This window comes from Acyrthosiphon pisum, chromosome A1 (assembly GCF_005508785.2).
Source record: "Acyrthosiphon pisum isolate AL4f chromosome A1, pea_aphid_22Mar2018_4r6ur, whole genome shotgun sequence".
NCBI lineage: Eukaryota > Metazoa > Arthropoda > Insecta > Hemiptera > Aphididae > Acyrthosiphon > Acyrthosiphon pisum.
The window spans coordinates 92928123-92943535 of record NC_042494.1 but is presented as its reverse complement, the minus strand read 5'-3'; the positions used below and the strand labels follow the sequence as shown (position 1 = coordinate 92943535).

At 27.6% G+C, this 15413-nt stretch overlaps 2 protein-coding genes across 5 annotated transcripts; one reads left to right on the top strand and one right to left on the bottom strand.

The window, feature by feature from the left end:
• Positions 1–345: 345 nt before the first annotated feature.
• LOC100167185 (transmembrane protein 177) lies at positions 346–5114 on the bottom strand. 3 transcript variants are annotated; one of them, XM_003242538.3, is made up of 4 exons: positions 4795–5114; positions 3988–4147; positions 2854–3097; positions 346–2784 (listed from the first exon to the last, which is right to left on the bottom strand). In XM_003242538.3, the coding sequence occupies exons 2-4, from the start codon at positions 4122–4124 to the stop codon at positions 2218–2220; spliced, it is 948 nt and encodes a 315-aa protein (XP_003242586.1). In that variant the 5' UTR covers positions 4125–4147; positions 4795–5114; the 3' UTR covers positions 346–2217. The 3 variants fall into 3 exon arrangements, with proteins under 3 accessions (XP_003242586.1, XP_003242585.1, XP_001947318.2); XM_003242537.4 differs by lacking the exon at positions 4795–5114 and adding an exon at positions 4255–4676; XM_001947283.5 differs by lacking the exon at positions 4795–5114 and adding an exon at positions 4219–4675.
• Positions 5115–5243: 129 nt separating this feature from the next.
• LOC100164476 (longevity assurance factor 1 (lag1)-like) lies at positions 5244–15289 on the top strand. Of its 2 annotated transcripts, NM_001162157.1 has the most exon segments (8): positions 5444–5799; positions 5904–6133; positions 6135–6138; positions 9950–10058; positions 10159–10380; positions 14263–14381; positions 14461–14608; positions 14689–14864. In NM_001162157.1, coding segments are annotated over 8 exon segments (1119 nt in total). In that variant the 5' UTR covers positions 5444–5620; the 3' UTR covers positions 14797–14864.
• Positions 15290–15413: the final 124 nt, after the last annotated feature.

Genomic DNA, 15413 nt, shown 5'->3' with positions numbered 1-15413 from the left:
AAATTCGATTTTCATGTATCAAAATACTAAGAAAAATATTCTGCTTTGGAATATAAAATTAAAACCCAATTTTGTCATTCAAAAAATTAAAAAACTTAAAAAGTTATAAGGATAAAAAATATATTTTTTTAAGAAAAACATTGTTTTATAAGCGACTTGAAACTATGTAAAAAAATATTTTCAAAAAAATCTATACTTTCTGAAATAATGAGTGTTCCAAGATAAAAGAATCACCCGGTATATCTATTCTATGGATATACATAAATAGTAAATCTTGTATCGTGTCGGTGACACAATCAGAATAATTAAAATAAATGGAATCACTTTTCAAACATTAAAAAAAAATTATAAGAATTTATCATTATTTATTATTTTAAAAACCATAATAATTCACAAAAATACAATTTCATCAAATCTCAACAATAACAGCGACGGTTAACCCATAGAATTAAACTACAAAAGTCCACTACTTTAGTGGGACTAAACATTTATTAGTACCTTAACAGAATAGATGAAATTTAATTTTTTTAATTTTGGTACTATACTTACGAAAACTTTACTTAACTGGTGATTTGATAACCTATGTATGGTAAATCACTTTTTGATATAGTTTACCTGATAGATCACACATAAGATTACCGATTTGTAGCACAAGCAATACATTAAAAAAAAAGTTGTGTAATAACTAAAGCTATATAATTTTTGTATACCTCCAAATTAACCTTATTTAGGTAGTTAATAAAATTGAGTAATTAGCAATTAGCATTGATACAAAAATATAGTTAATATTTTACAGTTTCCATGAAGTCAAATGTTTTTAATAGTATGATACCATGATTTATTATTCACATTAAAATATTTTTTCATATACCACTGAAGAGAATTTGGCTATAATCTGTTGTCTCTGTTTCACATGCATAACATGGCAAATTTGCGTTAGACTATTCCATATTTGGTTTTATTAATTACATTTTAATTGAAGAGAGTTATAATTATGTCAGAATGTCGGTTATAACTTATAACAATTTAAAAATACTCATAATTCGCTCTAAAATTAAAATATCAAAAAATAATTCTGAAATTATAATGAATTCTCATATTAAATATGAACTGCTTACTACTGTACATTTCATAGGTTACACACATGTAAAACAGAGACAAAAAATGTCAGTGTGGCGTTCTCTTAACTTATTTCTTTAATGTCAATGTAATATTTTGCTCAAATATTAAATTATGATAAATAACTATTACATGGTACATAACATTTAAAGTAAAATATATCCTTTTCTTAAAACAACTAATAACTATACAAGAAGCAGTCAAATTATTTTAATAGTACCTAGTTAAATATTTCCTCTCATGTCACCATAGACGGAGCCAGAAGAATTGTTTAGCGTATGCAGAATCTAAATCAGCCCACCACAATTTATGGGGGGGAGGGGTTATCCCTAAAATTCCCATTTTCAGATATTTTATAAGTCACAATAATTAGTTGTTATTTAGAAATTGTAAGCTTTTTATTTAATTATTTGCTTATTTATTATTCAAGCTTTTAAAACAAAATTTCAAATTTTTATTAATTTTAAATAATATACCGAATGTTAGCGCAGTTTAATTCCTCCAGCGATTGGCAGTATTTTTGTTATAGAATATAATCATTTAATTCTAAAAAAAAAAATTAATTTGAAAAAATTGAAAATGACAGAAATTATATTTATTATTTTGAATTATAGTATATAGAAAAAATACGGTTAGGAACTGTCTTAGCTTGGAAAATGAATACATGGAAAATACATTGTTAAGAACAAATATAATGATTAGTATTTATAATGATCATTAGATTTCAGCCAAATTAATCGTCATAGATTTTACTTTTATGAATTAATTTTAAACTTGAATTAAAGCAGCCTTCAGGGCGTGCAGCTGCATACCCTGCACGCCCCGTGGCTCCGCCTATGCATGTCACTAATTAATACCAAAGTATAATTAAAAAAATTATATTGCATATTAATAAAAATAAGTCTTTCCATTTACAGTTAAAATTATCTATGATCAAAGTTTAATAGTAAAATTTAATATCATCTAGAAAATATTGTAAACATGGTTTCAAAACAAAGAACATAATAAAATGTCTAAAGACTATATTCTTCTAAGCAAAAATTGAATAGTTTTATTTTAACTAATTAACCAAAAACAGTATTGACATATTTAATCAAATTATGTTAAAGTTTCTTTGTTTTCATTTATTAATTTTTTCAATCTATTTTCAAGATACCTTTTTCTGTATGTAATGGGTAATTCAGATAATTCTGAAATAAATTCAATTTGATCTCCTTCTTTAGAATACATGTTTTCACCATCAGGTAAAATGTTTCTTAAAGCTAGATTTCTTTGAATTAATTTTTCATAATACTCTATTCCACCCTTAATGTATTCTTCCCCGATATCACATACTTTTTCATCAGCTTTTTTTTGATAAAAATTCTCAATAGCAGTGCGTGTAAAAAACCATAATAATACTCCTATATTACTTAATAAAAAAAGTGCTAACATCCTAACTCTAGCTGGATTAGGAGGCAATCCGTTATATACGTAACTTCCCAAAGCATACATTGGCATTAATACTACAGAAGATAAAACAGATTTAATAAATATTCGATGACTGTCTGTAAGCATCAATTCTCTGGCAATACTATATTTTTTAGCAGCTTCACTAAGGATTAATGACTTCAGAAATTGTTGACCAAACTCAGACTTGTCGTTTATAAGTTTTGTATATTGTTTCTGAAAAGAAAAAAATTAATAACATACGAATACTCTTGGTATATATTATAAAAATAATTGATTTTATACTTGTAGGTTTAAATCTGCAATATTTAGGATTGAAATATCATCTACGGAGTTAAGATCATAAATGGTTGGAATTCCTATATAACTACCCATGCGAGTATTTAAACAACCAACATTCACTGGATTAATGCCTTTAGCTGTAAATGGTTTTACAAAAGCTTTTTTGAAATCTGTTAACTTAAAATCTTGAATCACATCGTCGTGTCGTTTTTTAAGAGATTCACTTAATGGAACAGGTTGATTATTTCTGAAAAATAATTAAACATGTATTTAGTTTTGATATAAAAAAAATAACTATCGAGTAACATATTTAATACAATGTTAGTTGCGACCGTGTATATTATGTTATTCGTCTTTTTGACCACATTATACCTATTTTTCAATAATAAAAAACGGTTCATACATTTTTATTAAGTTTATCAAAACAAAAAATGATTTCATACAATTTTTAAAATGTTATAATATATGTAGTAATAAAAAGTTAATAAGTAAAAAATAAGAATGTAAGAATTCTCATGGCAGGCAATTGAAGTTTCTGAATAACCTTATGCAGCCAGCCAAGTTGTTAAATTTATTTAGTATATTATTAGAGTATTTTTAATAATATTTTTAAAAGTTAGGTAGGTATATTGAATATCAATGATTAAATTGTAAAATTTATATGTTTTATTCAAGATGTAAAAAAAGTTATTTTAAAAGGCCATAATTTTGACAATAACGTCGAGGAATTGAAATGAAAATGAAGTTAAGAATTGTGAGAGAAGCTTGTTGATAGCTTACACATTTTTTTTTTTCATATTCAAAACACTAAGATGTTGATTACACATTTACATGGCATTTATTATTTTGGTTTTGATTTTAAATTCCGAAACTATAACATTTATTGTATTGGTTAAAAAATCGACAAGCAAACGTTATATTTTTCAAGCACATTTTATTTAATTAATGACCCACAAGAAATTTGCTAGGCTTAACTGGAGTGTGAAACAAACGCACAGGGATGTTTACCATTTACATGATTCATTATACCGGTGTGGGATAATGTTAAACCGATTTGGTCTAGCGAGTTTCTAAACACGAACACTCAAAAATTGATAAATAAAAATATTGAGATGACTATATTTTGCAGTAACGTACTTGTTTGCTTCTTTTAAGTATTTGACATGATAACTATTAAATATTATGTTAGAACAATATTCGATAGTACCGGCGCCAATAGTCACAGTGCACAACGCATTAATTACGAAATCCGACGTTACTTTGAACTTGCTCATATTAATTGTCAATTACTACTAATCTGGAATCAAATTCAGAGTTACAATTATATTTTACAAGCTACGAGATGATTAATTTATTCAACAACAATACCTATCCCAATCCTTGAGTTCTACAATATTATAATACCTATAATTTAGTTTGCTAAACGGACATCCGTATTCCGTTTACAGTTGCAGGAATTTGAGGTATCCGGCAGGATACAGAAATCGGAGAAAAACTGAAAAATCGGATTGTCCGGCTATGATTATGATATCACATAATAGACAAGAGATAATATGAACAATCACACATTATAATCTATTCTGCGGTGATATCATGATTGTTGATTACCCGCCGGTCAACCCGCGGTTTAAAATATTTTTATTCGTGCTCATGGATCATTTATCGTCAGTTTCGGTTTTCGAAAATTTCGTTTGAGTTTGAAAAATATTATGATTTACACATTTTCTAATCATTATTGCACCAATATAAAATACTGTGACACAATTTTTATGAAAAAATATTCGTTTATTTCAAAAAGCACTTGTAATGTCTCACAACACTCCAAACGTCATACAATACAATTACCACAGAAATAAGCAGATGAATTTCATCTGCTAAATTATACCGTTATTTACCAATATTCAATATCATTATAATATTATTATTATTATTTTTTTTTATTACCGACATCATTGCTTATCGGTGAGATCATCCACCTCGGCCAGTCGTCCGTGCCGGTAAAGCCAACCAACTACGTCAGGCCTGCCGGTTTCCCCACACCTCCGCCGCACGTCAACCACTTTTCGTCACCACCCGTTCACGCATCGTACGCCAATGGCAGTAATGTTCGTTTATCATTTCGTTACATCTTTTTACGTTTTATTTTTTACGCACACGGCAGAAACCTCACGCACACGCGACCCACGTCCTACACATGGCCACACGCACACGCACAAGCCACCCGCCCGTTACATAACACTATCACCGTAAACCACGGTGCACACTGCACACGAGTCGCGCCACCTCGGCCCTCGGGTTCGTTGCACCGCACCGCACCGCAACGCATCGCATCGGTCGTTGAAAGTTGGAGTGGCGATTTAACCGCCCATACCCGACAACGTCCGTTCGGCCACCCGGCGCTACCCCGGCATCGATCGTCGATTGATTCGGCACTGACAACAGTGACAACCGACTTGCGATTTCGATCCGTTCCATGACGGATAACGACGACGACGACACCAACAACGACAACGACAATCGCGTGCGCCGCCGCCGCCGCCGCTGTCCTCGTGCGTTGTTGTATAAATAGGACCGAACGTCCGGCGTCGCGCGCAGTTGGTTCGCGCGTAGCGTCTGCGGCGGTTTGTTCGATTATTGGCTATATTACGATGACCACAGTGGTCGTCCCCAGTTAGTTGTATCTCCACTATCCTACGACTTGTGGGGCTGTGGACAGTCGACCGACACACCGGCCGCCGGTACCCATTGGCCAATACCCGTCAGTCGTGCGATGTCCGTGTTCCGGCCGCTGATCGATGCCTTCTGGTCGCCGGACATCTGGCTGCCGCCGAACACCAAGTGGTCCGACCTGGAACCCAACGAACGGGTTCAGTACACCGACCACCGGCACTTGATCTACCCGTTGCCCATGGCCGTCGTCGTGTTGCTCATAAGATACCTACTCGAAAAGTGAGTTGAACTTTAGGGTGAGGGGGGAGTGTGTTCCTTTTGGACCACGGTCGGCGGTTTCCGCTTATTTTTTCCCCTACCCCTAAGGCGTTCCTCTCTTTCAGATATTGTTTTTCGCCGTTTGGCCTGTCGCTGGGCATCAAGAGCACCAAACCAAAAAAGGTCCCGAACAATGACTTGCTAGAGGAAACATTTGCGCGGAACAGCAAGTGGAATCACAAGGAGGTGGTGGGCCTGGCCAAGAGGCTCGATTGGAGCGAGCGACAAGTAGAACGATGGTTGAGACTGAGGCGAGCACAGGACAAGCCTTCGACCCTCATAAAATTCTGCGAGAAGCAGGTAACGTCTTTCAAACAATTTATATAAACAAACAAAAAAACCTAACCTCTTGCGACTGATTGATGTTTGTGTTCGTTTACAAGTCTCTATATGTTGCTTATCTGTAATCAAATAACTGTGTGGCACAGTAACAATGGTACAACTTAAATTGTCGAGTGTATTTAGTTGTGAGCCACTAAATAATGTGGGATGATGACTAATGGTTAACCCTACTACAATTCCTTGTCCATAGCTTGAGAATCACCTGGTATTAATGCATTCATTATGTTAAGATATGGATTTAGTAAGCTCCTGTACATTTTCCAACTTGTTGGTTTAAAGAATTTTGTTGACTTCATAATATAGGTATTAGGTACACAATTTGAAAGTATTTCATATTTTTTTCTATTGTACCTATTATACATCAATAGATCTAGGTATTGTTTCTTTTGTTTGTTGAAACTAAGACCAAAGACTAACCTTTGGATTCTCAAATACTAAAACAGATTATAGCCTTATAGGTAAATTCAACTCACAATTGTATGTAAAATATATTATTTAATAAAAACAGTGTGTAATATAGAGAAATACACTAACATAATGCTGACATTGATCAACAACACCTGCATTAAAAAAAAAAAAAGATAATTAAAAATTATTTTTAGTATGTTTTCTACATCACTGATGTTTACTTTTCATTAGAGTTTTGGTACAAATTGACTATTTGACATAAAAAATATACCTATTATTCTTTAATTTTAATTTTATTAAATATGTAGAAGAAGTTATATAAGTAATAATTCATAATTTACGAGATAATTTATCTATAGCAAATTAAGGTAAATACAATGATCCACTATAATAAACTGAATGATTGGAAAAACACATAGACCCAATTAAATTAAAAAAATTGAAAGCCACATTGAAACCAAAATTTGTTTGAAATAAACTAACCTAACTACTATTTGGAATTCAAAGCTAATATTATTTAAATATACAATAAAAGACATTGGACTCATAAAAAATACATTAAAATAGATATTTTCTGATTCATGCTAAAAGAATTAGACCGTATATATGTTAATTAAATTTATTACTATATTAGTTATTTTCTGTCAACTAATTGTATTTTAACTTGTATTATAGGTACCTTTTTTCTATTTAGTTTATTTTTCAGTTATATTATTTCATCATAAAAATGTAGACCATAAAGTTTTAAGATAACTTCATAAATATTATTATTTTTTATTTGATTATGTCTGTTTTCAATTATAATTATTTGGTAATGATGGTGGTTATAACGTTCAGTTTATTATTTTACAACAATGATTACCTATCTAATTATTTTTTAGATATACCTACCTATACCTATAATATATATTTATTGCTCATAAAATACTACTAGTTTATAAATTCTATAAAAATTTTCTTTGTCAGTACACAGTTTATTTTTTCATGCGCAACATAGCATATTTCTCTTTTAGTCGAACCAATCTTGTGTTGTTGGCTTTAATATTAGAGTAGTTTTATCTACCTATTATCAAGCTTAAATTTAGGAATATTATTTATGTTGTACGTTTAACTTTTTAACAATATTTACATTTTCATGCTAGTTATGTGCATTTTGTATATACAATAATGTTACAATTTAAAAATTCTCTTATGTAGCTTTAAATTTGGATTAACAATAAAAAGCCAACGAAGGGACACACATAAAGTTTTTAACTTTAAATTTGATAATAAGTCAATTCCCTCAAATACTAAAGTTAACAAAACAATAGTGGTTCTGCTGAAAGCAAATTTGGTATGTTACTCATTGGTCAGATAGAGAAAACAAATAGTGCGCTTACATCCTTTTAATACTTAGGTACTATTCATATAAAAAAATTTAATTAGCTTTAAATCTTAACATAATATATTGATTTATTTAAGTTTTAAATTATTACAGATTTTACGTTTGTTTGGTTAGTTAAAAAAAACCTTTAAAACATGTTAATGAATAAGTGAAGCCATTTAAATATTTTCTATTCAAATATTTAACAGTATAGCATGACAGACAAACAAAAATTAAGCATGAAAATAGGTTATGTAACTGTATTGTATAAGTATTGAATAGTTTACTATATAATTAAACAAATTATATTTTAATATTATAATATGTAAAGCGAGACATAAATCAAGAAAGGCTTAAGGCCGTTCTTACAATGTCCGGTTAAAGTTAACTGACACTTAACTGGCCGAATTCTGCTGGTAATAAAATCTGTTATCAGTCGGTTAGTTTTAATCAACACTTTACCGGACATTGTAAGAACGGCATTCTAAGAGTTACAACTTTAAAGGCTGTCCAATCAGTGATTCTAATTTACTCGTTTGGCCCACCTTCCCAAATTATAGCAATGTATTTTGATGTATAAAAATAGAATTTTGAACGAGTAGTTATCAAGTTTTAGGCATTTAAAGTAATTAAATGAACAGAGCATAATTTTTCGGGGTTTCTCTGTGGCGTCTGTGCCACTACTCCGCAGTTTATAAATTATAATGAGATTATTAGGACGTGTCAAACTGATCCGACAAATATTCTGAAATTTAATGAAATTAAAAGTGTATGTTTTCATTCAAAAAATCAAAAGAATTATTCAATTATGATGAATTAAATGTTGTTTAAAAAAAAATGAATGTAGATACTTGAGTGCTTCATCTTATGTTTTTATGTATTTACTTTTAATTAAACTATGACAATTATCATTTAAATAGTAATTTCTGTGCTCTGTTAATCCAAGTTGTTAAGATTTCATAAAAAAAAATGCTCAAATAGGTATTTGCTTTTATTTCTCCATAGTTTTTGATTAAAATCAATCAACCTTAGTAAAATGTTAATTTTCTACCCAATAATGATTAAACATTTTGAACTTTTTTTTATTCCTTCTAATATTGGTACATGAAATGTGTATGCTTAATACAAACAAATAATAACTACTTATAACAATTTACTTAAATTACTATAGGTACCTAGTTTTTGAATGTTAACATAAATGTTTTTACTCACATTTTTTTTTTACAGTGGTTGGTATAAATGAAAAATCATTAAACATTATCAACATACCTACCTATAATTGTTAATATTTAATTAAGTATGAATACTTTTGATTGATTAAATTTAAATTCTAAACTCCTAATTAGTAATTAATGATAACTACAAAACAATTAATACCAATGTATTTATTCACAGATTATAAAAGTTAATATGTCAACAGTTTTATTTTAAATTTGTCTGTCATATCTAATAATATTGGTACTGAGTTAAATAAATATCTATTAAATATTACTGTATTAAAAATAATAATGTTTTAATTGTTACATGACATTAATAGGAAGCCATAATTTTTTTAAAAATTACATTAAATTGCCTATATCAAACTCCTTAAATAGCAAGTGTATGGTGTCCTAAAAAAAGTGTTGTATCAAAAACCTGCATCATAAAAATAGTATCACTTCTTGTCTATTATTAATTATTATAAGTTAAAAGAAAATAGTGATTCAGTATTTATGTATTTATAATTTATATACTAGGTACCTAGTCTATAAATTGTATAATTTAATTTTTAAAATGTATTTAAAACTCACTTTTACATAATTTATTATGTAGTTCGTTATGTAGTTATTTGGTGTACATTTAATCAAATACTTTGATGATATTACTATTTATTATACTAAAAATATTAATGTTTTAATTTTTACTCAACTAACAAAATGAGCATTTTATATTAGATTTATATTGAATAATTTTCATTATTTTTTGCTTTAAAAAATGCTTTGGTTATATCCTTTTCAGTTGGAGATGTTTCTATTACACATTTTCGTTCCACTACGGTCTTGTGTTCTTATGGAATAAACCATGGTTATTGAATATAGATTATTGTTGGATTGGATATCCACACCAGGTAAAAATCCTTTATTTCATTGGGTGTAAATATACCAATACAAATATTTGTCAGTACAATTAATATCATATTTATTAATATCTTTTTACTTTCTTTTCAGGGTGTCACAAGAGATACATGGTGGTACTATATGATGTCATTATCATTTTATTGGGCATTAGCTGTTTCTCAATTTTTTGATGTCAAACGTAAAGATTTTTGGCAAATGTTTGTCCATCATATATGTACTATATGCTTGTTATCTTTTTCATGGATATGTAATTTCCATAGAATTGGGACTCTTGTGCTTTTAACACATGATTGTGGCGATATTTTCCTTGAGGTAATGAATAATATTATTTTTCCTATTGTGTATAAGTGTTGTGTTTTATCATATGAAATAAAATAAAAGTTGAATAATAATGTTAATAATAATTACAAAATTAAAGAAATAGAGTTGAAAAATCAATTTTAAAACTCAGAATCATAGGTCAAATAATAAAGATAAACCTTTTCTACACGTTTTAAATTAAAAGTATAAAATATTATTTGTTTAATTAAATTATGTTAGAGGTCACATTATTATGTTCAAATATGATTGGGATTTGTCTGATTTGAAAATATCAGTTCATCTATTATATTATATTTCATTTGTTACATATTAACAAATGTCAATTTTTGAAGGTTATAGTTTCATATCAATTTAATAGACCAAAACTAAGATTGTAGATTATATTATTCATTGTTGTATTTTAAAAATAATGATAGAAAAAATAATTATTTTAACCTCGATAATATAATATTGTGATTTTTAGGATATTTAAAAAATATAAAAATATTTTTATAATTGGACTGATACCAATTTACTACTAAAAAACAAATATTATTTAGGAAAAATAGTTGCAAATAATTTTTCTGAATGTTTCATGTACTTATGCAAACTGAAAATTACAATATGAAAATATCATATTTGTAGGATAAGTTAAAATAATGTTAAAAAACAGTAGTAATGATAGCATTTTAAATAAAAGCAAGCTAAGATTGGTTTACTTTAAAATATTAAAAGATTTCCTGTAAAAAGGTACTTACTTTTATTTCATAAACATTTTTTTTGATTTGAGACAATTAAAAAATGTATTTAATTTGTAATCTTAAGAGGTGCTAAATAAACATTTTGAACAATTTAACAATACATAAACGTTTTTTTTTTTTTTTTGAAAATAAGAAAATTAGTAACTCTTATGTTCTGATCAGAATCCAAAACACAAACAGCCATTTTGTAAAAAATAGAGACAAAGATTATGAGCCAAAAAAATAATGTTAGTAAATAGTATTAGTGTATGTTATGCTACATTTTAGAGTACAAAAAGCATAAGTAGTATTTTTAAAAGTTATTTAAAAACTTTTACCACTTTACTGTGTGATTCAATATTTATTCTGTCAATTGTGTTTCATTTCAGTTAATCATATTTCCGGGTAAAGCAAACTTGTAGTTTTAAATATTCTAATAATATTTAGATCTATCAAAAAAATAGAAATGCAATGAACATAGTATATCAGTGCAAGTTTTTAATTAACGGCACACCGTTGTTTAGAAAAGTGAAAAGAGTAATTTAAATTTAGTTAATTAAAAAAAAATTGTAGTTTTGTTTTATATTGCATTTAGAATTCTATATGACGTGTACTTGAACATACTTAAAATAATAATCAAGATAATATAAATAGTTCATTTTCGGATTATTCATGCAGTTGGCAGGCCAGTAAATAAATGTTAGTTGGACACTTATTTTTAATAGTTTGGTTTTCTTTGAGATATATTTATTGAATTTGTCATCAATAAAATTATAACTGTTCCCTAAAATTAAATGTGATCCATAAAAATTATTGATATACACACTGCAGTGCATAAAGATAACAGTGTGCTTAAAATTTTGTTGTTGTATGTTACACAATATATTCATTTTTATTGTATAGGTTTCATGCATGCTTGAGTCATATAATTGTTGCAAATATGATTACCTCTATAATAACAATTTATGACATTTCTGATTATAAAAGTGCTCCACAGTGAGATTGTTTATTTTTTGTACTCCAACTTATTTATTACAGTAAATACAAAACTACACAGGCTACCTATTGTGATTATCTAAATATTTATTGAAAATAAAACTATTCATTTTAAATTCTGAGCAATTATTAATTTATTGATCTTATAATGACACAGGGATTTTTTTTAACAGTTAAATTGCTTCAATCTTTAACACTTTTTCTGATAGAAATGTTAATATAGTTTGTATTTGAGGGTGTCAAAACACTCGAATGAAAAAAATTCCAAGTTCTTTTCTTAATGATTAGGGAGAAAAAAATGGAAATTATGGAAATTTTTACGCATAACTAGTTTTAGCAAAACTAGTATTGTTATTTTGATATAAACCAAAATCTAATAACCTTAGATAATTGAAATTTTCATAAAAGGTTTATATTAGCATTTTCTATACAAGGTAAAATTTTCAAAATGTTCTGACTGAGTTATTTAATATAAACAATCATCGATTTTTTTGATTTTTTTCTTTAAAAATTGATTAACAAATTTATCTTGGGTTAAAATACTTGAAAATTTAAAAAAATTTTCTTCATAGGTTGTTAAAACTGGAATGAAAAAAAAATTATGAGGAATTAACAACAATTGTTTATGAACATTTTATAATATACATTTTATAACGCTTATAATATAATATATAATAAGGTACCTACTTGGCACATTTAATATTTTTGATTTTTCATGAATTAATGATTAATAAGAACATTTGTTTCTTTCACACACGTGCGAAAAACAAATATAAAAAAATCTAGTGAAAGGTTTCTTAAGAAAATACGAATTTCCAATTATTAATAATATTCAATTCATGAGATTGTAGATAAGAAATGTCTGATATAATAATTATGTTCATGATGTAAAGTAAAAAAAATATATATTATATTATATTGGTAGTTAAAAAGTATTTTGTTTCAAAAATTGTTTTATTTCATTAGTAAATGTTAATACTTAATAGTTAGATTACTCGATAAGCTAAATAGGTAATGATATATTTTCTTACAAACAGAAATATTCAACACTTATTTTGAAAATTATATACCAAAGTTTAACTCCTACCTATTTTAAATATTTATGAGGAGGATGTCAATTAAAAAATAAAGCAACTATCCCACATAGCTACCATAGTGAGTTATATATTATGTGCCTGTAATTGTTATTGGTTATAACACATTATTAAGAGATGTTCAAACATGGCCTGTTATCTTTGTTTTGGTCCCTTGCAGCATGTAGATCTGGCTCATAGATTATTAGAAGTAAATTACATTATTTATCGCCTATTAAACAAATAAAATAACATTTCGGAGGGCATCACATACATAACCTCTTCGTTTCTGAGTATTACCTCATAAAAAATTTCTAATTAATATTATTAACTATAATATGCTGTTACAAATTGAATATTTATGATTTCTTTTTAATAGATTAGGATTTAATACATTCCTTACAAACATATTATTATACTCATGGTTTCTATCTCTTTCAATAAATGCCCTCCACCGTCGTTATCTACCTTATAAATATGGCATTTTGTATGTGTGAGAAATAAAGATAACCAACTGGTGTTTCGTTTTGTAGAACAATTCAATGGTATATCTACTATGAAATAATGACTATTACTAAGTACGTCATACAAACCAATAATTTGAAATTACCGACATAATTAATTTAAATATAATTTTTTAATAAGTACAACACAATGTATTATTTTATATAGTGAATATATTATAGTTTAAATAAAGCCTAATAGAGAAATAATTCAGCCATTTTATTGTTACACTGACTATTATTTTTTAAAGACTCAATTGTATGAAGGATATAGTGAAGGGGATGTGAAGTGATGCCAAGTTATTTTATCTAGCTGTAAAATGAAATGATTGAAGTTCAGGAATATATCTGTACAAATCTGATGAAAATATGAATTTAATTAGTAGTAGTATATATGACAAAAATAATATAGGTAGCTTAACCTAAGCACATGATATGATTGACCTCTGATTAAATTACATCAAACTTTTGTAAAATCTACTCAAAAATATTTATATATTTAATACTACTATTAAAACAATTTGTTCCTAGCTTTGCTTAAATTTTGGAATATATATTTAAATCAGTCATTTTTTATTATAGTTTGCAAAAATGGCCAAATATGCCAAATATCAAAAATTATGTGACTTCATTTCAGTAGTATTCATTTTTGTCTGGCTGTTCACCAGAATTGGTCTATTCCCTTTTTGGATTTTATACAGGTTAGTCTTATATTAGTTGTTCTTAATATATCTGTGTAATCAATATTAATCATAATTTTTGTTTATATTTTGACTATAGTACGTCAGTCAATGCGCCCCAAGTGGTAAACCAAATGTTCCCAGCTTATTACATATTCAATGGACTACTGTTTCTTTTACTTGGTCTCCATCTTTATTGGACACACTTAATTTTGAGAATTGCATATCTTTCGTGGAATTCTGGAAAAGTATGTAGTTATACAGTATTTAATTACAATCTCTCATTTCTTAAATGTTTGTATTTAAATAAAATATTATTTGATTTCAGATGGATGGAGACATTCGTAGTTCTTCTAGTGACGAAATTACACTAGATGATGATTCAAATACCAAAATAGATGACATCAATGGAGCGTTACCAAATGGCACAATTTAAATTATACTACTTTTATTGTATCTTTGTTTTATTGAGTTTTGTTTGAAATAATTTCAAAAGCACTTTAGGTATTCATGTAAATATTTATGTGTTCCAGAATACTAATCATTTTATTCCCTATTTAATCTTTTAAGACAAAAAAGTGGTAACTTTATCATGAACATAGCTACTTAAATGAAAAGTTTCTATAAATATTATGATCACTTAAATGTTTCAGATTCAGCTCTAGTCATCCATAAACAAAAACATTTCCTACCAGAAATATACCATAAATGTAACATTTATATGCAATTATTATAGTTTTTTAGATTTTAGTTTGTTATTTTATTTCATTTTAACTTCATTAATATACTTAAATAATGCTTATTTGTCCCTTTCATCTTTCAGTCCCCCCCCCCAAAAAAAAACAAAAATGTAATTTAAAACTTTTTAAGTATGATATTTGTATTTATTATATTATTTATAAAATAAAATAGTTTTTTATATGTTTTAAGAATATTTAAATGTTATGTCTCTTGTTTAGGTACAGCCCTTCTGTATGTTGCTCTTAACCTCAAAGTTATTGATTCAACAATACCTGGTACTAACAGGCACCAGTATTCTTACAGATATTGTTG

Bases quoted from the DNA above. Each gene is read 5' to 3' on its own strand.
- LOC100167185 (XM_003242538.3), bottom strand. From the start codon at position 4,124: ATGAGCAAGTTCAAAGTAACGTCGGATTTCGTAATTAATGCGTTGTGC. The intron at 3,098-3,987 runs GTACGTTACTGC...ATTATTTTTCAG, and splicing joins TACTTAAAAGAAGCAAACAA to AAATAATCAACCTGTTCCAT. The intron at 2,785-2,853 runs GTATAAAATCAA...TTTTCTTTTCAG, and splicing joins TTGCAGATTTAAACCTACAA to AAACAATATACAAAACTTAT.
- LOC100164476 (XM_008181990.3), top strand. From the start codon at position 5,621: ATGTCCGTGTTCCGGCCGCTGATCGATGCCTTCTGGTCGCCGGACATC. The intron at 6,144-9,949 runs GTCTTTCAAACA...TATCCTTTTCAG, and splicing joins TTCTGCGAGAAGCAGGTAAC to TTGGAGATGTTTCTATTACA. The intron at 14,382-14,460 runs GTTAGTCTTATA...TTTTGACTATAG, and splicing joins CCTTTTTGGATTTTATACAG to TACGTCAGTCAATGCGCCCC.